At 41.1% G+C, this 25,072-nt stretch overlaps 1 protein-coding gene across 17 annotated transcripts in view; it reads left to right on the plus strand.

The window, feature by feature from the left end:
* Nucleotides 1-25,072, plus strand: part of eya1 (EYA transcriptional coactivator and phosphatase 1) — a 61,613-nt gene that overhangs the window by 14,644 nt on the left and 21,897 nt on the right. For 2 of the 17 annotated variants that reach the window (XM_085763785.1, XM_085763777.1), the window contains exons 2-7: nucleotides 14,991-15,118; nucleotides 15,833-15,898; nucleotides 17,318-17,395; nucleotides 19,374-19,440; nucleotides 19,779-19,924; nucleotides 20,778-20,915. In XM_085763785.1, the coding sequence (XP_085619911.1) occupies nucleotides 14,995-15,118; nucleotides 15,833-15,898; nucleotides 17,318-17,395; nucleotides 19,374-19,440; nucleotides 19,779-19,924; nucleotides 20,778-20,915 (619 nt within the window). In that variant the 5' untranslated portion in view covers nucleotides 14,991-14,994. Of the gene's footprint in view, nucleotides 1-6,914; nucleotides 7,216-13,005; nucleotides 13,292-14,990; nucleotides 15,119-15,832; nucleotides 15,899-17,317; nucleotides 17,396-19,373; nucleotides 19,441-19,778; nucleotides 19,925-20,777; nucleotides 20,916-25,072 lie in introns of those variants that run through there. The other 15 variants (XM_085763783.1, XM_085763787.1, XM_085763786.1 and 12 more) reach the window with 15 other exon arrangements.

The raw sequence follows: 25,072 nt of genomic DNA on the forward strand, positions 1-25,072 counted from the left end.
CACTATGGCTGTATTTTCTGATTAACATTTACTGTCTATCTGCTTTTTTAAGAGATGTGTTTTTGATCATCATCATTAATCAGTCACCGTAAAAGCATTGTGCCATATTATAAAGTCATATAGCTGAGAAATACACTGCTCCAATATGAAAATGTAAACGGAGCGAAAACGGCTAAATATGAGACCTAAAGCAGTTCTGGCTAGATGAGATAGAACATATTTTCACGCAGTACAAAGGGGGAGTGTGTTGTAAGGAGTCCATTGCAAATTCCATTTCCTCATAGAGGAAGTCACCTTTTAACTGGGCCACTGCTGTTCCGAACACATCAAGAGGAAACAAACATGGAAAGTTGGCATATCATCGAGTCCAGTCGGTTCTATTGATGTCTTTCACAATGATATGTTTGTCCAAATGAACTGAATTAGGAAGTTGGAGATCTCAAGAAAGTGGATCAGCATCACAGTCGGACCGGACTGAACAGGAAGAATCGATGTTTACTTCCAGGGAATTTTTGTATGTGTTTGTTATTTCCTCCTGGTTTGTGACCCACGGTTAGTGGTCTCCTCCTTTGGATGATGCTGCCTTTGTTTTTTCATATGTAAAGTAACTTGGACAGCTCTTCCTGTTCACTGGATATTGATAGCGCAGCAGTAGTGCTCAAGTAAAAACAATAAATGAAAGGCTGTCTCCCTCAGTCGTGATGACTGCAGCAACAAGTACCAGACGCATGCACAGAAGTCACTATGAGGTACTTTGGAGTTAAGCATTAGCATATACATCAGCCCTCCTCTTGCCATTATTACATTGGTTTATTTTGGAAACCACTCATACTTCATGTCCCTTTGACACCAGCATGATTGGAGGGATCCACTAGTTTAGCAAGCTGCTAATAGTTCACACTGTCCTCAAGGCTGTGAAAAAAAATCTGCAGCTCAGCATGTTTCCCACTGTTCTATAAAATGAGTGACATTTGGTGCGTAGATAATCCAAGCTACAGCTTTTATAAGTGCACATGCACAGGGAGGCTAGGCAGACAGATAAGCCCAGCTGTTAAAGCCCGGGAGTTAAAAATTACTGAAAACTGGTGTCCAATGGCAGTGCCCATTCATCACTGCAAATGCCCCCGCTGTGTTCGCTTGCACTTGCTTTTTAGAGAACAAATGTGGATGTAGGTTAAATATAAGTTCTTTTCCGGTCCGTAGTATTTCTGTTTTATTTATGTAGGATAGATAGCTGATTGGTAATACCCAGGCTTAAATAGCCTTGTCTGTGCTCTTGTATCTTCCCTTGGCAAACACAGCACTGTAACTTGAATGTGGAAGCATATGCTGTCAGAGAGACAAACCACTGGCTTGCACAGTACTGCCTCTTTTGTAACTGTATTTAGTCACTAAGCAGAATGGCATGGACCCAATCTAAGTGGCTTTCATCTGTCCAATTCAAACAGACGTTTGACCCCAGACATTTGCCTAATGTGTTTTTGTTATGTGGACTCCTGGCTTCACAAATGTCACAGTGGCTGGACTAGTGGGGTTTTGGTTAGTGACTCAGAGGGTTGGGGGGGGCACGGGGGTTGGGAGGAACATGGAGTCAGGCCTGAGGGGGTGGGATTGTGAGGCAACAGTTATGTCTATAACCTCTGCATTTCGTACTCGAACCCATTGGGAGTTGGTGGTGTGGTGAACATAAGTTCCCTGTGATGACCACCACCCCAGCCCACCCCCATGGGCCAGATCCACTGCATGCCTGCTGATCAGCGGACCAGCCCCCAGTGCTCTGCTGACCTGGGCCCAACTGGCAGGCAGCTGTGGAGGGGACGGGGAGTGCCACATTTCTGGCCGCCTGGGTTGCACAAGTCAGAAGCCAGCCCCAGACAGTTGGGGCAGTCATGACAAATGCTGCCATTAGAGGGGTGCTGAAAATTTATTACCAAACATATTGGTATTTTAGGGTGCAGCTAATTCTGATTTAGTGGCATTGCTGTTTGAAGTTCTGTCTTGAAACCTTACCAGATTACTAGTACTAGATGAGTGCTAGTCATCCCACCCACTTACTGCTCTTACACTATAGTAACCATGAGTGATATCTCTTCAACTTGCAAAGTAATCATTTGTGTATATACATATATATATATTCTCAACAGTTGTATAAGACACAGACTTCAAATTTGCAGCTGTGAAATTCTATTATTTATAGGTTTGAATCGCAACTGTTAAAATTGTCTTGTCTTATTTTCTCATTTTTTAAATGGGGCACAACGTCAAGAAAATGGGTATAAAGTATCTGGTCTGTCATCATGCTTATAATGTGTCATCATTTACTATTACAAAAATATGCTATTTCAGGCTTTTATATTCATTTTTCAAAATGATGTTTTATTTTTTAAACCATTTTAGCAAATGAGAGTAGTGTGATGCTGAGTGGCAAGTATTGACAAAAAATTATATAAGTGATGCTGATAATGAGTCTAGGTCAAATATAGCCTTTTTAGGGAAAATAATACTTTTAGATTATTTCCTCATGAAGCCATCTAAGCGCAACTTTTACCACACATTCAAACCGACAGAGTATCACATATATGCTCAGCTGAAGTGTAGTGTATAGTCGTCTTTAAAAACCTACCAAACCTTGCATTCCAGTGTTTCTTCAGTTTGTAAATATCGCTGACAGCTTAACAAGTGATGTGGTCCTCCACTCAAGTGTATGAGAGGGTTGTCTTTACAGGAAAATGCTGTCATCCAACTATGGTGAAGTGATGATGTCTACCTCACACAAATGCATATTTAGCCTGGTTTAACAATGAATGGTAAATCACATATTCATAACTGAAGTCAGATTCTAAGGAAGGCAACCTCAATATATACAACAGACCATATTCAAGTGACTTATTACGCCGCATGAACTCTTCTTACTTATCTTTTAACAGGCTATATATTCTTAGCGTAACGCCTGCGGTGATACTTCCAGCCGTAGTGATGTCTCATTCTGAGTAATAGCTCTCTAAAGTGTGCTTGTTTGGCTTTTTTGGGGCCATTGGAGAGCAATAAAGTCTTTGTCTGAGGATTTTCGGGGTCCTCATAGACTTTCACCAGGTGTGCCTCACTGGTCATAAAGTACAACTTGTCTCTCATGGTATATTCATGGATAAATGTGTGTACTGGGTGTTCTTAAACTAAATACTAGTTAGTGCACACTGTGGTTTTAATTCAGCGAATACAAAATTTTGAAGTGACCTTTGAAATTTTTTTGTAAGAGTGTGCTAAAGTGTCCTTGCTATATATTTTATATAATTCACAAGACAAATGCATATTTCACTTAACTCAAAACATGTTCTTGTTTTGTTTGAAACCAAGATGGCTGCAACAGTAGGGTCAGTCTGTTCATTTAAGGTTGTGACGTCCACTGAGGTTAACCATTTCCTTTGTTCCTTGCTCTCTGTCGAGGAAAGCTCCAATGTATTTTCATGTTGAGGTATGCTGTGTTTACTTTTATCACTGCTCCTCAGCGAGGCAGGCCAACCTGATGTTTGTTTATAAGGAACTCAGGCTTCACTTGGAACTTTCATTCACCACATGAAAGCACTTGACTTGCTACTAATTTACCTTGAGCGACTTCAAAATTATCTGTCTGCACTGTCAAACCCTTTTTTTGTGGCGACAAGTTGTCATCATCAAAGATTTTCTTTAGAGTTTAATGAAAGCCTTGTGAATAGATGGTTTAATGTTATATTGTATCAACTTGAATACTACATGCAGAAAGACATCTAAAACTTTAAGTAACATATTTGTCTTGGCTGGTTTTTATTTTTGCTATCATTGCTTTAGCTGTCACTATTGCTATGCAAGTTGCTAGGCTAGTTCAAGAGTTCACATAAAAATACAAGCAGTGGGAACGAACAAAGAATAGAATAGTATAGAAAATTGTCTTGAATTTCCCTTGGCCATCAGTGTTGTTTTGCTTATACCGAGCATATGTCACTCTAAGGAGCTTGGTTATTTTCAACAGGAAACTATGGACATTGAATAACTCGTGAATATCCAATACCTAGCACTTCCTGGGCTCTTTGACAAATTGCCATGCAGCAAACTTAATGTTCCACTTGTGTCAGGGGCAAGGCTGGAAGGTTGAGGGGTTTGTGTTGTTAAGAGCTTTTTTTTTATTTTCTCCTTAGTCAGTAGGTGAACACTTCACCTGGTAATGCCTGTATAAATATATAAAAACTGTTATTTTATCCAAAGTTGTCCCAAGTTCAGATTTCCCTTCTTAGAGGAAGGTTTTGAGTGTAATGCTCTGCTGAGACTTATGTCAAAAAAGGAACTTGATCCCCCCAGTGTGTGACATTGTATAAACACTGTAGTAGCTCCACCCAAACAAATTTGCAGTTTATGCATATGAAAATATTGCAACTGTGTCACCGGGGTGTTAGCATTTTGTTTCATCTGTACCATTTGACTCCTTGTCACACCGTTCCTGCTCCTTTCACACTGTTTATGTATTCTTTGTCAGGATAAGTAAACTCTCTTTACCGAGATGTCCCCCTTTGAGGAAGAATCGGGGGGGTTTAAGATCCGAAAGTTTCCAAGCACTAGGATTCCATTTAGATGTTCATTAACCCTCCAGTCTTTATCTCAAAAACAGAATCAGCCATTTGGAAGTGAGTCTATTTTCATGTGTGTGAGAAGCTGAGTGGATAACCTGTTGGCAGTGGAGGACAGTGCACATCTCTCTTCACTCTAAATTGCAGGCAGGCATCCTTGCAACCCCACATGAAGACCATTGAGTCCCATCAAGATAATCCTTAATAAAGAACGGTTTCACATTTAATCTTAGCTCACTTCTCAAATTTCTTACTTGATATAGTTTCTGGCAAGTGGTGTCTAAGTGCTGAAGTCAGTTGGACAGTATCAGTGCATCTTTTGTTAAGCTTCCATTTGGCACATGTGGACAGTTTTAAGCTTTTATAGCTGCCAAAAAGATGATTTTATTGTTCTTATTTATGCATCTAATGACGTTTTTCTTTTACTGAATATGTCTCAGTACCTCTTAAACTGCAATAGTCTATATCTCTGTGAATATTTTTTATCAGAAGTTAAACCGAAAGAACATCTTGACAATTTAGATTCGACGTTAAACCACCTTTTACTTACGGTTGTCCGCATGAAATACTGTCAATCATGAAAACAGTAAAACCGCTGGGTTGATTTGACCCTTGATTCAAAACATACCATACAGCACCGCATGCATGAGGGTATGAGGGAAATCTGAGTTTAGTCATCGAGACATAAACAACCCTGGATAATGATACTGTGCAATTTGAAAATAACTCACTTGCAAAATTGCATCTCAAGCTAATTTTATACAACTGCTTATTGAAATAGAGAGCAACAGTGCAAATGCAGTAACTCAATTGGCATGTGTACACTTCCGCTATTAGAAATAGTTACTTGAGAGTCCCTAAGCATCTATTAGTCAATTGACTTATAAAAAACCTGTTGAATGTGCAATATATTTCATGCTCAGATATTGAAACATAAGCCTATGGATTCACCTGTGGGTAGCTGGTTAGGAAACGGCAGGCAGCACGTCCCCATCATTATTGCAGTGTATTTAAATCAGGAGCTCTGCAGCTCTGATCTATTTCTGTCAGCTCCTTGTTGACTATTGCTCGACAGAGGTTGGTTGGTGTTGACCTGCTTTCAGTATGGGTTGTGAACCCTGCAGCTGATCAAGTAGAAACCCACCAATTTATCATTTCCTGTTTGATTAAAACACCGCACGGAGCCATATAACAAAAACAGATCTGATTATGACACACATGACAAATTTTAAAATTCTTATTTCTCATCACCCACTGACTAGTAAGAAACAGAGATGTACAAGCAGTGTGTACATAAGCCAACCGCAAACAAAGTATACTATTCTTTAAGCTGTGGGTGTTCTTTTTCTCTCAGCACCTCTTTACCGTTGTAAATGTATGGTTTCCTCTTCCTTGAAAATCATTTTTCAGTATTACAGTTGGTATTTTAACCTCTGTTTTATTATGTGAAAATCAAACAAAATTTTAAATGGTGCATCGCTCTTTCAACCGCTCATTACACAAAATTGATATTCTTTGAAAAAAAAATAGCTCGACATATTAAAGCAAAAGTTGTACAAGCCTCATCACCCGCTTAAATAAATCACCAGTTTGAGCTCATCAGTAGCAGCATGGCCTTGTGTAACAGCTTTGCACAGTTGAAATAATAACCTGGAGCAGACAGAAGGCAGTCATTACCTTGCACACAGACGCGGTGTGTATGTGTTGACGGAGGATTTCCACTAGACTGCTGTGGAGACGGACAGAGCCGAGACGCTCGGCCGCTGGTAAACCTCCGGCTCCCCATCACCTAAGCTAATGACCTGCACCCTTGTTTACCCCTCTGAGGTCCCTTTATGACAGAGAGAAACAGAGAGAAATCCAGCAGTGACCTAAGACACACAAAAGAGAGCAAAAAAAAATGTGGTTTGTGGTAGAAAAAAAAAGGAGCATAACAAAAACAAGAGAGAAAAGGGGGGTAAGAAAAGTGTGGGCCCTCGGGGTGTGTGAGCAGAGCCTAGTGTTCCAGCGGACAGGCAGGCCGGTGGAGAGATCTGCCATTTCATTGTCTTAGTCTCAACTGATACAATCTGGAGAGGGCTCTATTGCTTAAAGCTGTGAGTGAATGACATATGGGGAGCTGGTGTGAGGCGCAACTCCCGCGTGCCTCCTCCAGACCCAAAGTCTTCCTGTGAGAGAGCTCCGCACAACTTTTCTGCTTTTTCAAACAGCAGCAGCCTCCCTCTCCCTCCCTTATTCACTGCCCCTCTCCCTCCCTCGCTCCCTCCCTCCCTCCGCGTTGCTCTCTCACTCTCTCTCTTTTTTTCCCTCTTCCTCAGACACTCACTAGTCACTGCCTGAAGCAGTAATCGGACAACTCTCTTTCTCACTAGGACTGGGTCTCCTGAGATATCGTGCGGGGCTCCATGGGTTCCAACACCTAAAATGAAAAAGAAAAAGTAGTCTTGTAGTTTACATTTATTGTGCTACAGGTTCTACCAACACCTGAAGAACTCCTTAAAGAAAAGTTTTCTGTCCGGTCTGCTGGACTGAACCATCTGTCTGTAGAAGAGTTTTTTTTTTTTTTTAAAGAAAGTAGAAGAAGGGATAAACACACAGGGATTCAACCATAATTGTAGTGAGTATATTTTAAATGTATAATTTATTTTTCATCTGTTAGTTGCCTTGTCTTCATTTGTATAATTTTTGAATATGCCAGTGTGTGTGTGTGTGTGTGGTGTGGTGTGTGTGTGTGTGTATATATATATGTCTGTGTGTGGAAATATCTTTCATATCATAGATTTGCATGTACATTTAATTAAAGAATTAATTCACAATTAAGGCATTTATGTCAACAAAGCAGTTAGTTTTCAAGACTAATGTTGTCATTACTTGTCAGGAATCAAAACAGAACCTACAACACTACAGCTTATTGTAAGTAAGAATTGTAATACAGTAGAACTGTACAATATATGAACAATGATAACTAAAAATGAAGGATTTACTCTTTACATTATAGCTGTAATTCATTGATGGTGATAGATAATTAAAAAAGAAAGAAAAAAGAAAAAGAAAAACCCAAAACAAAACACAGCCCTGGGTGAAAATTTTTAAGTTTTAATTTAAAGGCAAGTGAATACAAACCTCATCCTGAAAAAGACACAGGTCTTAAAACTAATATAATGTTCCTTCATTCCTCCAATCAGTTTTATTTTTAAAAAAAACATGCAATAGGTTCACAAATTTCAAGACCACTTTTTTCTCAAAAATATTCAATTGTAATTGTAATTTACATTTGTGAAAAAAGAAAATTGTGCGTGTGTGTATGTATGTATATATATTTATATATAATTAATATATTTGGCGTGCGTTTGTGTATATTTTTTTCTACTGATAAAAAAATTCACTCACACACATAATGACCTTAGAATTGTCTGTACGTGTAAGTAAAATACTTTTTTTTTTAAACGGCTGAAAAATCGTCAACATAAGCACAAAAAATAATTTCATCTGGGCAAATATATATCTCACGTAATTTCCCTTGCAAATATGGGATCCTCTTATGCTTGGCCCGGTTTACATTTTTGATCAGACAAGGAAAACAGGCCGGTCCCTGCAGGAGTCTCTTTTCGACTGGCAGAACAAACAAAACCAACACAGTTAAAGCAGTTGACATCTAATGCCATCTGCTGAGGCCAGGAATGCTGCAGGGAGACCTGAGAGCCTCTCAGCGTCTGACCAAGACAACAGGCCCCGACTCCCGGCCGTGCTGCGTCTCCGCTCGCCAGTATTTCACGTGTAGTGAAGATGACTCACCCACTGTAATCACTAGCCTCTCTAATTGAAGGATGTTCTGGTTTAATGTTGTGTGCATCATCACAGGCTTACATCACAAGTCAGGGAATTATTGTGTGTTGTGTGTGTGTGTGTGTGTGTGTGTGTGTGTGTGTGTGTGTGTTTGGAGGGCATTTCATCTCTTTTTTTTCCTTCTGTCCTTTTTCATCTTCTAGTTCCTGTCATTTTCAAACGCCTGCCCTTTTCCATGTGTTTAGAAAGGTGTGTGTTAGTACTGTAGATGAAAGAGCAGAAATAGAAAGGTTAGGGCAGGCTGGTGAGCCAGACTGCTTGCAGGGTTGCCTCTGCTCCGTGTAGACAAACATAACAGTGTGTGACAGCCTGCTGCAGCCATTCACTCACACAATAACCTTATTTATCCAATTAACAGATAATGAGTGGGCTGATTTGAGGCTGTTTACACTGTGTATTTGCTTTACACAGGGAGAGAGCAGGGTCTCTCTGCCTGGCCAGCGCTTCATGCATGTGTAGCAGCAGTGTGTACAAGAAAGCGTGGTCGGCGGTGACGGTGGCATTGTTTGCCCAAGGCCTGATGCCTTTCGTATTGGATGTGTCTCCCCGGCCAAACCCTTGTTCGCCTCTCTCAGGGAGGAGATTGAAAATGGTGAAAGACAGAGGGCTAATTGATCCTGCCTCACTCGGCTGTTAGTGAAGACAACGGAGAGGGGGGGGGGAGAGAGCGCGAGAGAACGAAGGAAATAGGTGACCTCCTATTAAGTAGCCACTACTGGGTGATTAGGGTGCAACGGTTGTTTACTAAATACTGTGGGGTGTTATTTTGTTAACACACCGCTCCTTGGATTTGAAATGTGTGGCTGAAAGAGCAGGAAATGAGCTTTAAAGTTTTTTGTTGATCGCCATTACAGGTCCTCAGTCACTAATACCCACTTGCATGTTTGTTTGTAAATGGCAATATGTTTACATAGTAAAGATATAAAGGAAGCTGCTGTGCTGTAAGTCTAAACAGAAATTGTATTCAAAGCGATTGCATTGTATCGCCAATAGATTCCCTATAGCACAGCGTGACCCCACACAGATCGTATTACGTTTTCTGCTTTTACATTTTTTTTAAATGCTTTATCTGTTTTATATTCATATAAACTAAGCTATTTCAGAATTTGCTTTGCTTTCCACCCTGTTTAGATATTCTAATTCACGTAATAGATCACCGTCTTAGATTTGAGAGAATTAGACTAACAAGTCATAAGTATTACAGTGATATAACTGTTGAGATTTGTCACTGGCCCTTCTTTCATCTCTGCGCTGTAAAGCCTTTATCATTCTGCAGTGGTCACAGTGGTAGGCAGGTTGTGATAAAATGTGCACCTTAAATCTTGTTTGATGGCCCCTCAAAGGCGAACTGGCCTTCTGGAAATAATTTTGAGGGTTGAAGAGCACAGTATTAACAGATTTAATGTAGCTATTGAGTGAATTGCTGCAAGCACCATGTCAGATTGAACCAAATGAGAGGGACAAATTGCACATCAACAAACAAGACATCTGTTAATAATTGTGCTTTTAATTATAGACAAGTACAAAATTTAAAATTGTGTGTGAAGCACCATCTGCTTGCAAAATTTGTCACCATCAGACTCATTTGTGTGCTGCGCTTAAATGTGTCGACTGTCCCACAGTATATTGGTACAAATAAAAATGCAATATAAGGAAAATAGTAAATAATAAGCAATGTTTTGTATATTTATTTAAAATTTACTTTTGTTTGGATATGTTTTATGGCATCCTGTAGGGTTGAAATGAATTTAAAAAACACATACTTATTTTTTTTGTCAGTAACCAATGTTCAGAAAAGTGGTGTCATTGTGGAGAATTACACCACCATGTAATTTCCCATGTGCAGCAGTTTTCTCATCTAAAATACTTTACATTTGAGGATGAAAAAAAAAAACACCATGCTATTCGATGTTGGATTTTTTGGCAACCCTCATTTTTTCAGCCACATATAGAGACACAAGTGAAGTGTAGCATTTTGTAAACTGTGCCTAATTCCTCTCACATCTGTGTCCAATTGTTGTCTGCATCTACATTCTTTGCGAGTGGATTTATTTTTCCTGGGCCACCATGTGGATTCAGCTGACCAGCTTAAGTGGGGATTAGTTGTTTTAAAGTTAGATTTTGATTAAAGCATTGTTTTTGAAAAGTTGTAACTCACAACACATGGCTTACGTAGTCTGTAAAATTCAAAGGGCTGCAGACTTTCCCCTATAAAATTAATATCTATTAAAGATTATACAGGGAGAGGAGCACAGAGATTAACAGAGCATTTTCAGTCATATTTCTTTTTCAGTCACATCTTCTGTTTGGTCATTTTTGTTTGCATCACTAATCATTATTATGTAAAGATACAATTTTGTAGTTCATAAAGGACGTTCCAGATTAAAATAGGTGAGCCTCTCCTGCAGCGATAGCACAGGTACATGCAGCGAAGGAGGCGAAAATGATTTGTGTCAGGTCAGTCAGCCTGCATGCTGAGATGATCTATGCTAAAAGCTTTGCTGTGTTATGTTTACTTTTGGAATTGCAGGTCTTGAAATAAGCAAAGCGAAACAAAAGACCCTGCAAACAACCATGAGAGGAGCGTGTTGTGGCACCTCTTTTTTTTTTCTTTCTTTCTCTTGATGACACTTGCAGTGCTTCATCTAGCCTGGCTTTGTTCTTGTTAGCTTCAAAGACCAACTAGTTCAGGTTGAGCTAAAGTCACACATCAAAGATGCTTAACGCAGCCCGCTTTTTTTTTTAAACAATAAATATTTAGCGTGGCAGAAGAAAGGCTTGTTTTTGCTTTTAAATCCCTGCCCCCCTGCCTTCTCCTCTCCTGTCTTCCCTGCTCTCCCTCTCTCCTCACCTGGCTGGTTTCACCTGCTGGCAAAGGCTGAGACACCAGCATTATAATGTCTTCACTGGCCTGCACTGCTGAACAGAGAAACAAGCCACAACACACACACACACACACACATATACACACACACACACACACCATACCACAGTAACCCACCACAGCACTCTCTCCACAACTTCCCCCAACTCTGTGATCGCTGTTAATGTGCTGTGGCAAAATGTGTTTCTCTTTCGTCTTTATGGCTTTTACCTCTGTGGACTTTCTTTTCCATTGATATTTTTGTATTTTTTACATCCCGTCTGCATATTTCAATATTGGGAGATGTCAGGAGGAGGCACTGCTGTTATCAGTGGCTCCTAAAGTAAGAATGAAATATATATATGTATTTTGTTGTTTTTTTTTTTGAAAATGGCTGTTCCATAGGCAGTGAGCGAGAAGGCAAATTGTAAAGCTGGAATGGTATTCATGAAGGCTTTGCCTTGGTGTGAAGAGCAAAGCCTGTTGAAAAAAGAAGGAAAAAAAAACCTTAAGACCATGCATGTAGCTCAGGTTACGCTGGCTCATGTAAACAGTCAGCCATTAAAAAAATCATGCCAGGATTTTTGAAAAAAAGACTTTATATGTCTTTTTCCTTTTTCCTGACCAGTTGAATACCTTTAACCTTTTTTGGACCCTGTATTCCCATGGTGGGCTGGAGTCAGGTCTAATATAGTGTTATAGTCATGCAAGTATATGGCTCTGCTTGATGTTTGGAGAGAGACGAGCAGAGCGGGAGTGGACAGCAAAATGTAACTGTCAGCTAAAGGAGAGTAATAGAGGCATTCGTAGCGTCATAGGAAACATATGTGGCTCCATATGCTCTCCGTGTTCTTGTTTCCAGTCTCCTTCATTGTCTGAGATGCACCACTGATCTGGGGGCCTCTAAAGTGCCCTGCATGTGTGAGTGTGTGTGTGTGTGTGTGTGTGTGTGTGTGTGTGTGTGTGTGTGTGTGTGTGTGTGTGTGTGTGTGTGTGTGTGTGTGTGTTTGCACCACTGATGTGGGGGCCTCTGAAGTGCCCTGTGCATGAGTGTGTGTACACATGCAGACATGAGTTATGTGTCTCCGTGTGCTAAAGAAAAAGACATAAGCATGAATTTTCACATTGCCACAGAGAAAGAAGAGATTTATATAATGTATGTGCGAGCGTGTAGATTATTCTCCTTTTTGCTTTTCCGTCCATCGTGCATAGATTGTGAAGTATAGGAAGTTGCGTATTTGTGTGCTGTGGCATGGCCCCAGGCTGGGGCAGGCCCGCGGAACAGCAGCCCTGACGATCATTAGGACCTGTCAGTGTGCTGTGATGGGGAGTGCTGATAAATTTCAGATAGTGTCAATTGCAGATGAAAGATCTGCTGAAGATGCTAGGGGTGTCACGCTTGACTTGTCTCTCCTCAACAAGTCCCATCTTCCTTCCAGCAGCAGGCTACCTCAAGCAGGAAAGCAGGCAGACTCTCCCACCCTCTGCTGCCCCCTCAGCCCCTTCTTTCCCCAACCCCTCACCCCTCTGCCTACCTTCACCCCCGCAACCCCCCCTCCACCCCTCCACCCCTTCCTGCTTACCTTGGCTAAGCAGCTTTGCATGTTGATTGGGGGAGGGCTAATCCAGTTTGCAGCTGTCGTAGACCAATGATGAATCACCTTTCCGTCATTTGGCCGTGCTCCCCTTGCTCAGGGAGGAGGGAGGAGGGAGGACCTGGAGGAGGAAACAACAGTGGAGCAGGGCTGCGGCTCGGAGAGAGACAATGTGCGCCTCTGTTCCCCCCGCTAGCCCTCTCTTCCCATTCTGCTCCAGAACAACAATAATGTTTTCTCAGACAAGCCTTTTTGTGTCATGGATGGCTCTGGACTGTGACATCGAGCCGCAATAACAAGGAGTGACATTGTTTCTGCTGGGGCAGGTGGAGGCAGAATAAAGAAAGAGAGTGTGGTCTGAGAGAGGACTCAAAGCCATTTAGGTCCAGGTAAGAGCACAGTTGAGCCAGTGCCAGCAGCATCAGAGACATGTAGATCTCTGAGTGGCATCAGAGATCGCCTTTGACTCTGCTAAAAAACTGTCAACTTCTCTCAGTCTGCTGTGTTGTCTGATTCGAGATAGCGATGAGTTTTTCACTGTCAGCTAATGAGAAAAAAGTTTGGCGAAAGGAGACGTATGGTGTATGTTATGGTTAGCTGATTCTGGACAGTTTTTAAGCGTTCATATTTGCCCTTCTGTGTTGTTGTATGCTAGGAGGGTGTGATATTTTTAGCAGAGAAGTAAACAAATCCACCTTTGGGAAAAGGATAATACAGCTTTTATTATTAGGGTATGTGTGGAAGAGGTGATTGGCTTTTTACATTGTTTTTTTTTTCTTTTATGACATTTTTTTGTGGTAGTTTTATTTTAGTTTGTTTGATTTGTAATGTAATGCTGAGAAGTATATATTTTCCATTAATAATTAAATTGGACTTTAACCGCAAGAAAGGACTGTATTTGTCAAACTTTACTGCAAAGTATCATAACATAATATAATCTTAAATGCAGTAAATGCATATCATAATTTAATATTTTTATCTCGTAATTCTGGTTTCTTTCGTGCCATCTGATAGCACTCAGACTACTTAGAGTTACTTGAGCATTTATCTTTGTGGCCTTGTGTAAAAGGCCAATGTTTATCGATAGCAGAGATATCCAGAACCCTGGAATATAATTGGAAATGGCAGTATAATGTACAAAACATTTTGTCCTAATTTCATTAACTCACTGTTGCAATGGGAACGGTGGCAGAGACAAATGGGGTCTGGAGTTTGTGGCTGTACTTTTCAAATCACTCGTGCCTTCTTTCTACTCCATTGTCTATACTTGATCAAATCCTTTGAGCGCACAAATGAGAAGATAGAATAATGTTTTCAGTGGCGTGGTCGTTTGTATAAACACAGAAACAATTAAGGAGCTTGCCAGAGCAAACACATGCCTCGTGAGCTTCTCATCTGCCCATCACTGAGGCATGGGCTCTTATAATCAAGCAGTGCTGCACTTTTAACAGGCACATTAACCATTGCCTCAAACCAGCAAACATCTGTTAACAGTCTTCGATACCACACTAAACGATATACACTTAAGGCCATTCTTGCTTCAAGATACACCAGAGTAAATTGATAGTAAACTCTTTGTGTTCACATCATGTAAAACAGTGACTTGTTGTGAAATTGCTGTAATAAGAGAAACCCGAAAACTATCTTGTCAAAATGTTTACTATTCATTTCATGGTTTGGAATCCCACAGTTTTTCTTTGTGCACTTGTGTGTGTGTCACATTTTACCACGTTTATTTATTTATTTTATTTTCATTTTTCTAATTCATTTTTTCTTTTGGCAATCATTTGGCATTCGATAAAAATGTCTGTTTTATATTGTATTGAAAATATCACATGCAAGAAAGCATTTTGTAAAATTGTAGTGAATTTTTACGTTTTAAATGCAGTTTTAATAGAACATTTCTCTTCTTCACACTCGACTTGACTGTTTTCTAATTTATAGTATTTTATTTTATTCATCTAAACCAGAGCTACTGTATTTAGCTTGTTCTGTACACAGCACTGCAGAGCAAAGCTGTCTTCCCTGAAATCAGAGCAATATGTGTAATTTGATTTGGTGTGTGTGTGCTTGTGTGTGTCTCGTCAGGTCTATGGAAATGCAGGATCTAGCCAGTCCTCACAGCCGAATAAGTGGAAGCAGTGAATCTCCTAATGGTCCCAACCTCGACAACTCACACATCAATAACAATTCCATGACACCCAATGGCACTGAAGGTATGTGTGCTGTGCTAAATGCTATCCCTCTCTCTGCCTTGTTTGCTATTCTGAATATATATTTATATTTATAAAAAAAAAACCCTGATAGATATTGTGTTATCTGTATTATCATTAAGGGTGAATGTGACTTTTGAAAAAGGTAAATAAAGGCAATGCAATGTTGTTTTGTAAGAAATAAAATAGGCTTTTATTAAAAACATAAATGATTCTTAGGGTGAATTAGCATTAATTGATTTTGCCTTAATATGACATGAAAGAGCCCATGAGCAATAGAGAAAGTGCACTTGATGTTTGCGGGATTGCAGTGTAGATTATTTTGGGCTTCACGGAAAATTTGGTGCCTTAAGATTTCTATCTGAAATGTTTCTTGCCTCGGGTAGTTATTTTCCAGTGACTATTAGCTGTTTATCTAAGCAAGCATGTAATTATTCAAAACCTAGAATGGAAATGATGGTGTTTTGCATGAGGTTTCTACTGTACATAGTTATTTACTCAGGTGATTCACCTGTGCTTTAAATCTGAGCCTTTGTTTAGTGAAGCAGTCATGCCCATTCCACAAACCAACAACTTATTAGAAACATCCCTCACTGTCATGCAATCCTCAGGTTAAGCACAGGGTTTATTTCTTTGTATATACAGTGTATGACACAGGACCCGTAGACATGGTGCAGACTGTCAATGTGTCCCTTTGCCATTCTTTCTTTCCCATAGGTGATAACATCACAATGCTTACCACTGCAGACTGGTTGTTAGGTTCTAACTCACAGTCCGCTGCAGGTTTGTCTACCCTTAGTGACACAATGAAAGGACAATACTTGGTGTTTTCCCCAACTCCACTGAGAGCAAGAATGAAAGGAGTCTGTGTAGCTCACTTCCTTGAACCACCCACAAAATACAATGTAATTTATATTTTTTTACAACCAAAAATGAACTTTTTATAAGCTGGAAATTTCTAAATGCACCTCAACTATTGTGCCTTTCATTCAGAAACTCTTAAGTATTTTTTCTGTAATTGTTGTGGTATTCTTTTTCAAGCATGGTTTGACATGACTGGATTTTGAGTTCATTGTTAATGAATGTTCAGATTGTGAACCTGCATACTGTGCATTTTGTTTTCATTTGAACGTTACATGCCGTTCACTGAATACAGTGCTTATTGTATGCTCTGTGACTCGAGTGTGTGCTAGTTTATGCATGCACCTTGCCACTATTTTTTCATCAGTGTGTTGTTCAAAAGAATTGCCTCTCGTCAACATATGTTTCTGCGCTGAACGAGCATAGCGGAAACATGTAAAACATGACAGCAAATGGCTTCTTCAACCAACAGGGATTCCACTGAGCATGACTTCCTTGCCCACATTGTCAATTTGTTTTGCCAAAAAAAAAAAAAAAATGGGGGAAGAAAAAACCCTGCAGCCCGCCTGAAGTGAAATGGATTGATTTCAAAGATTCCTGAGCTGTCAGATAACTGTGAAATTGTCTTTGCAGATCTATCGCTTAGCTGTATAATGGAGTCAAGGTCAAATAGCGTTTGCTACACTCTTAAAAAGATTTTATACATCATATATTTCCTTGACATTTCAATTGCACTTGTAATTTTTTTTAACATTGAGTTCTAACACACAGTGGTGATTTTTATTTCATGCTGAAGTACTGAAACTCCAGTAATTCATCATTGAATAAAAACAGTAATGTCAGAATTTTTTTGTGGTAATGCAATCTCAAAGTAGAGTCTGGTTTATGTTGTTTTTGCAAAATACTTAAAAGCCCATTTTTAAATAAACAATTAAGATTTACATAGGAAAATGTCCCCAGGCTGACAGATAAGGATCGCTGATAAAGATAAGGTTAAGTCTCTTGAAAAATCAGATAAATCCAATCAAAGGAATTAAAGATACTAGCATAAAGAAATGTATAGAAGCCATTGGAGCTAACACAGATGTCACTTTTATCTTTTATCATGCAGTTAAATTTGCTGGCTGTTGAAAAGTTGTCCAACTACAATCTCCCATCTCTGCATTATTGTTTTTCTTTGACAATGAGTAACTTTTTAAATGGTTAATAATTTTGTGAATGCAAAAAAAATCTCACAGGCAAATGCAGAGTTAGCCATTAATCTAGTCTTTTTTGTTTTCCTTTTTTCTTCCAGACATTGATTTGGTGCATTTGGTGACAATGTGGCTTCTTTGTTCGCAGTTAAAACTGAGCCAATGAGCAGCAGCGAAATCGTCACCTCGGTAGCAGACACCTCTCTAGACAGCTTCTCAGGATCAGGTAAGCAGGGAGGACTCTGTACGTGTGTGTGTGTGTGTGTGTGTGTGTGTGTGTGCTCTGGTTGCGTCTCTCTCTCTCTGACAAACACACACACACACACACACACACAGATGCAGAACTGATTAGTGAGAGATGAGCCTGGAGATGGGTGACTGATAAGCTGGGCCTCAGGAAGTGTCCCTGCAGCTAAAACGCCAATATAGTGTTTGTGTGTGTAGTTGTGTGTGTGTGTGTGTGCTTAAGAGACTCTACCTTACCTTTGTCAGCACATATATATGCTGTGCTTGCTTGCACTATGTATGTATGTGTGTGTGTGTGTGTTAACACTCGGTTCCCATGCCAGTGAGGACTGAGCCTGTCTGTCCACTGGAGTGACATGACGTCCCACTGGCCCTCTCTCTCCACGGGCTGTTACCCTATCGCCCTGTCAGAGCCAGGGTTTTCACACCCTCCTCTCAGCATGGGAACATCAGACACATAAACACACACGCAGGCATTGCTAAATAAAACCAAGCCCTCTGAGTGTAATGAGCATTGTAAGAATTGTTAAAGAAATAATCACTAATGTGATAATTTTTAGGCTTATTTCTTTTTTCCACCCTGAGTGGTTTCTATGTCATCCTGCAGCTCTGTGTTACTTTTTCTAGAAACCTGTATTACTGTAATACCATTGCATCTAACAGTGCATGGTATTATCTTGCTGCTAATTTTCCTGTTTTTCCTTAACTGTTTAACTAAGCACTTGATACTTTATCACTGCTTTGACTTTTGTCTGTGACAGTATTAATGAAATTTAGTAATCTTACACCCCATATCCTCCGTGGGGAAACCCAAAGCTCCGTTGAGAGGAGCAGGTTTTGTCCAGTGGCAGGTGCTGCTGATGTGGGAAAAGTGTTCAATATTAATAACGTGTGTGAGGGGTTACAGCATACAGTTACACACAGTTAGCACTCCCCCGCAACCAAATCCCATATTTTACATGTCACGACCAATTAGACAGATGTTTCAAAACTGTGCCACTCGGCTGCAGTTTAATGCAAGAACTGATTGTTGCCTTTGATTTTTTTCAGTTTTTTTAATTAACTGTGAATTTCTGATAAAATGCCTGTTTTATCAAAGATAAAGCGTTATATTTAGCCCTACATTAAATCACAAATTCAGATAGAATTTGAAATAAATTATACATACTACATACAAAATGATTCATTAATTTAAACAAATGGTACCTTTTTAAATACAAATGTCAAAGTGGAAGCTGAGCTCTTGCAGGCTGGATCTTGTTACGGATGTTTCATTTACTTTAGCCTTTTTTTAAAAATAACTATTTTCTAAAATGCACAAACTTGTCAACTGAAGTGTGCAGGTAACACTGTGAACACTGCTATAAATTCCCAATTCTTATTGACAAGATTTTATTTGACATTTTACTTTTGGAAAACAGTAACATTAAAATGGAAAGAGTGTGTGTGTCCATCTGTGTGTGTTTCATGACTCACAGCAGATTCAAAACATTCTGTGAATTATTTGTGGCTGCACTTTCACAAGTTAACAGCACCATGGAACCACAGAGTCGTACGCCTAATGAAGGAATAATCATGCAGTAGCACTCATTACCTGCAATCAGTGATGTCACTTCTAATGTGGTTGTGGCTTGAAAAGCCCAAGGCAACTGTAGCCACAGGTCGAGACTGATTCAGACCATCCTGCGAGTGTTTACACCAGCGGTCGTCATAGCAGCCCAGAACTATCTCAGAGATACGCGGGTCAGCAGAAAAACGTGATGTTCTTACCTGATTATTTTACTTCATTATTGCTCTCCGGTTTTCAACCTTAAATAAGGTTACCGAAATAAATAGAGTAATGCAATGTAATTACTGTTTCCTTGGAATCCAGAAGTTCTGTTGGCAAAAAATAATATTTACCTTATTTCTTAATGTTTAAATATGTGCTTGCCTCTTTTCTTTTTAACTCTCCTCAGCTATTGGAACCAGTGGCTTCAGCCCAAGACAAACTCACCAGTTCTCTCCACAGATTTATCCTTCCAAGTAAGGCTTCTTTTATTTTTCTTTAAAAAATAAGCAGCATCCAACTTCGTTTGGATCTTTAATTAGATCCTTCTGTTAGATCGGGGGGTTCTCGACTGGCTTTGTTTGCCGGGATGTCTGCAGCTTGCGCACTCTGAAATCTGTTGTAATTATTATCTTGCAAAAATTTCCTTTGCCATTTATTGTTCTTTCACTATGTATATGAGCTGTGCGATGCTATCTGTCTTACCGCTTGGCTCAGTGTTTCGAGTGAAGTAGCACAATCACAAGGAATTTGTCAGTTAGCGAAGTTTGTGTTTCCTTTCTCACTTTTGTCTTTTGTTTCTTTTCTCAAACAGCAGAACATATCCGCATATTCTTCCTACTCCTTCATCCCAAAATATGGCTGCGTATGGGCAGACGCAGTACACCACAGGAATGCAGCAGGCCGCAGCTTATGCTAGCTACCCCCAGCCTGGCCAGCCGTATGGCATCCCAGCTTATGGTAAGATTTCTCAAACACAGTAGGCCTACATAACCTTCTCTTGTCTTGCTGGAGTTTCCTACTAACAAAGGTCAGTGTTGTGTTAATTGAATGTATGCATAGACAGAGAAATTCACAACTAAATATTTTTCCTTCCTGAAGGTCAGAACCCTGCTCGCTACAAATCATGTTCCCACAATTCCTCCAGTAAAGCAAGACCAGGAGAGATGCTGAGTTCTTGTTTAGTGTCTGCCTACTCTCCTCCACTGCAATAAAACAGAATTTGCTTGTCAAGCTGTTCAGATAGATGTGAAAGATTAGTGATATAAATCTGAAAACAAAAACTGGTTTCCTCTGGCACTGCAAGAGAAAGCATGGCGTACAAGGCCCACTGTAGGCTTTATTTGTCCAGAGTCTTTGGAGTGTTTTGACCCCAGAAGACTCTCCAATATGTGGAGGAATTTATACTGTTTATTTGAATGGAGCCCTGCAACCTACCGTTGCACAGAAACTGCAGCAAGACTGATTCAATATAAGCGGCCCGTTTTACACACAAACACAAGCACAATGTTTTAATAATTGTGCATCCTCTTACAGATGACTTATCTTACACGGTGATATTAATGGTGAGGATGATAAAGTAATATCAAACAATCAGTAGACAGCTCCTTCACTGAGTGACAGCATCCAGTGCAAGATAATATTTCTAAACAACCTATCATAGTAAAAATCTTTAATCAGATAATCAGCGCTCGTCCATTGTCATTAATGCAGAGAGAGACTGTGTCCCCTTTGCTGTGTCCAGTGTAATTTAAACCTCTGTGTTGACTGTTGTCTGTGCATCAAACCGATCTGGTGTCACTAACTGATTTAGGTCCATTGTGGGCAGGCATAAAGACGGAGGGGGGTCTGAGCCAGTCCCAGTCCCCGGGACAGACAGGCTTCCTCAGCTATGGCTCTGGCTTCACCACGCCGCAGACAGGACAGGCTCCCTACAGCTACCAGATGCAGGGTGAGGACATCTTTGTGAATCCTTCCATCATTATCTCCGCGCATTCTCACAAGTGAAGACTTGGGTGTCAAAATGCAACATGAGATGTCGTCACTGTCTCGTAAAATTGACAGCGTGTCCAATTTTACGATTGTAATACTTTTCCAGCAAAATCATGATTGGGCTACAAAGCTACAAAGCAGATCACCAGCAATCTGAAAATACCTAGTATAGCTTTGGTGGGAATCTGGTTGCTTGTATATTTATTCCTGTCTTGTTTGTGTTCTTTCTGTTACTTAGACCCGCCTCTGTGCGTATCTATTTTTGTCCTTTGAACTCTCTTGTCAAAGTACTCATCTGCCGTGTCCTTACTTACATCTTACTTTGTCTAACTTAAAAATTATGAGAGAGAATAGGTCTCTGTCCCTGATTTAACAGCATGAGTCAGACTGATTCACTACACGGCCCTCGCCCTCACCCCAGAAGATGGTTGCATCCCAGCAGTCGTTCCGTGCGGCCACAACGGCTGCCTCCCTCTCCTCTCCTCTCCTCTTAAAAGAATCAACACAGATGGAAAAATGGCAGGCACTTAGGAGGCACCAGCCATGTCCCCACTCCCCAGCCTTTGTTTTTTCTCTCCCTGTGATCATATTTGTATTTGTTTAAGAGCTGAGACCATGGAGATTTATGGCCTTAAAACCGATAAAAATGAGTTGTTGCGCCTGCACTCCCCCTCTTGCTCTTTCTGTCCAGTCTTTCAGCCAGTTTAAATTCAGATCAGGCCTCCTGCCATGTAGTATTTCTGCTATTTTCTTTGTATTGGTTGGAAAACACTCTGTTCCCCGGCAGCACCTGCACCCAGGCAAGGACAGTTAGCTAACAGCTAGTGTAGTCTCTGTGTTCTCTCCTGTAATATCTAATGTGTGACAGTAGAAACATCTCCACATGTTGTTGAAAAGCCTCCAGAGCATCTCACAATAAATAACGCCAGCTCAGCAGCAGATGTGGCGCGGGGAAGCCTCTTTTCCACGCCTCTTAACCAAATACAGGCGGCCACAGCCAGAGTTTTTTTGCAGCGTGCATCCGAGCGCCTGCAAAAAAAAGGAGAGGCAAAGAGAGGGAGAGGGAGAGTGAAAGAAAGAGAGCAAGGAGACGGAGCATGTGCGGCAGAATGCACAAGCTGCTATCCTGCCCTTAGTGGTTTAACTCACGATGACAGTATTATGTGCCCATTCATCTTCTAAGTATTATGCTCTTACTCTGTGTTTCTCTTTCCCTCTGTCTATCTCCATCTCTTCCTCACTCTCAGCCACTATCTCTGGCTATCGAATGCCCCACGTAGCAATAAGTGTGTTAGTAATTGACAGCCCTGTTAGATGACAGATTGACCACTATTCTGGCCCTGGGTTCTCTTAACTGTGGCTCTGGCCCTCTGCCACACCATCATCATTACTCTTTCTGGCCTATTGATCGGGCCTGGGTGAGGTGCCTCAGGCCTGGGTGTCCCAACCAAAGAATCTTTCCACATCTGATACCCCCCCCTCCCTCCCTGCCAGTGTCCCTGCCACCAGCCTGTGGCCAGCTGTCAAGGCAGAGGACGATTAGATAAATGTTTTTGCTCTTTGCTTTCATGTCCGATGCCATGGAGCTTTGTGTGGGCGCTAAAGTCGTGCCATCAAATTGTTGGGGTGGGAGACAAAGGCGTTTTTGTGCTATTTCCGATCCCTTGTAGCAGTTGATGTAGCGCATCTCATGGATGGGCCAGAAAAGGCATAAAACATAAGAGGTGTGCAAAGCAACAGAGAGATTGTGCTGGTGGCGGGACTGAGCAGATGCTAATTAGGTGAATAATTGGATCCCGGCATTCTGTCCCAGTGGCAGTGCAAGCTGAAGAAGCTGAAGCCTTGGTTTTGCCTTTTTAAGAGGAGAGCCCCATCTGGACTTGATAGCCTATTCCCAAGTGGGGCATACAAACTTCTGCTACAAATATTGTGCACTGATGATAGACATAGCCCATGGCAAGGGGACTGATCAAGCAAAGCAAATGGACTTCCAATTGTGGAGCCAGAAGGCAGGAGGGAAGGAGGAGAGGAGGGAGGGATGATGTCTGGTCTTGTGTGAGTGAACTAACTGGAGCAGGACAGGGGGAGGGAGAGAAAACATGCCCCCCGGGGGAACCACAAGACCCCGTCTTCCTCCCCCCCTCTTTACTATAACCAACAGCACCAATCCCAACAGCACGGGCTCATTCTCACTGGGCTAGCAGGGGTCCCCTTGGCTTTTATGTGGCTCCTTGTTCTCCACAGAGCAACCCTCAAACCCTTCCAGTGAGAGCTTTTATGACTGTTTGAACTGTGCATTAGGCTAATTTGTTGTCCTTCGCAGCATTACTCCTTCTTCTCTCTGTCTTTTTGTTCTGTTGGACTTTCACTTGATGTTGAACTTTCTGCGGAGAACACAAAAGTTTAAAAATTCCCCCTGCAGGCCATGAAATATCAAACAAAACAACAAAGAGAGGGAACAGTTCTGCAGCCAGGTTGGAAACATGTTAAAAATCTGCTGTGTGTGTAATTGCTGGAAGCAGAGAGTGAGAAACTGCACAAACAATTAGGGGATCCTGGTAATCTCTGGATCTTGGGAGGTATTTGTTTCTCTTTTTTAGCCACAGTGCTGGGTACTTTGCAGACTGACAAGGCTAAACACAGCACTACGTCTTACTTTTTCATGCTTCCTTCCATACGGTACCCTTCATGCCCTCCCCTCATTTCCCTGATCCTTCCCCCTGTAATGAAAGCTGCTTCACGTTTGTCACGGTGTGGGAGGGCCCTCCTGATGGGGCCAATGACCAGAGGATGAAAGGAACTCACTCTGTTTGTCTCTGGGAACAAAGGTGTAATTACGCCCCCATTTAGGAACAGTAAATTTATCTCCCCCTTCGTTTTCACTGAAGGAACAGGGTTTTTTTTGGGGCTATGGGGTGGATCACTGGTGAGAAGTGAAGAAGCTGTTTAAAAAAAGCAATGGCGTTATGTCTTTGTATGAACAGAGACGAGTAATAAAGCCCATGGGTCGTTAGAATCGCTATAACACAGATGTTTTTAAAATACATTTCTTGTAATGAAATCTGTAAAACTCAACCACCTGTTGCTGCTATAGGTAGAGAACTGTTCTACAGTAAGTGTGTTACATGTATATGTGGTTACATGTGAATTTAAATGGATGAAATATTTATACTTTGATTTAGAGTGCCGGTGCAACAGATCAAACACTTCCTACTTAGCTTTTTTGATCAATCACAGGTTTTTGCTCAGAGCACTTTGTCATGAACTGTTCTCCTTTTTATAAACATGGCTGTGGCTGCAGGCAGGAGATTTTCAATTTAAATATCTGCACATTTGAAACAGCTTTTATTTGTACTAAAAGAGTATTATACATGACATGAAAACATCATACTAAAAATGTTTCTGCATAGTAAAACTGCTTTATCCTCGGGAGAGAATTGAATTGGCATGACGATTGTGATCTCAAGATTAAGCAAAATAGTTGTAGTTTAAACAGATAAAACTCTCATTGTTTCCCTGTCCGCCTGCTCTCTTTCTGCCAGTCTGTGGTCCCCTGCTGCTGTTCTCTGGCCTGACATGACAGTACAGGTGGACGGCCACTGAACAGAGGAGTCATGGCCCTCGGGGGCTTCTGCTGCTCCTCTCCTCTATGATTCATGACATGTATATTATTAAGCTATTAGATGCTATCAACCCCTGTGAATGATTTAATTTTCCCGGTGGACCGTCCTTTTAGCAAGTGAAAAGAAGAACATACATATTCATTGAGGCTGGATGTCAGCAGCAGCCTACTCCCAGTGTAACTCACTCTGACCTCATCCCTGCTTCCGTGTGCATCTATGTCGCTCTCCGCTGCCCATGTGCATCCCCCCACGCCCCCAAGCCACCCACCATTTCCATTCCTCCCCTTTCCCAACGCCACCCTTTGGTTGCTCACACACAACAGTCTACTGTGTTCTTCACATTGTGTGTTGGATGGCTTTGGAAGCAGGTTCTATCCATCCCTCACCCTTCTTTACCCTCCCCTCCCATCATTCATCGGGCCTGATCCAATCACTGATAAGAAAGGAAGAGGACAAAGATAAGGTTGCTGTTGGGAGCTCCCTCAGGCCTCCC

This window comes from Trachurus japonicus, chromosome 20 (assembly GCF_045865225.1).
Source record: "Trachurus japonicus isolate A0001 chromosome 20, Traja_1.0".
NCBI lineage: Eukaryota > Metazoa > Chordata > Actinopteri > Carangiformes > Carangidae > Trachurus > Trachurus japonicus.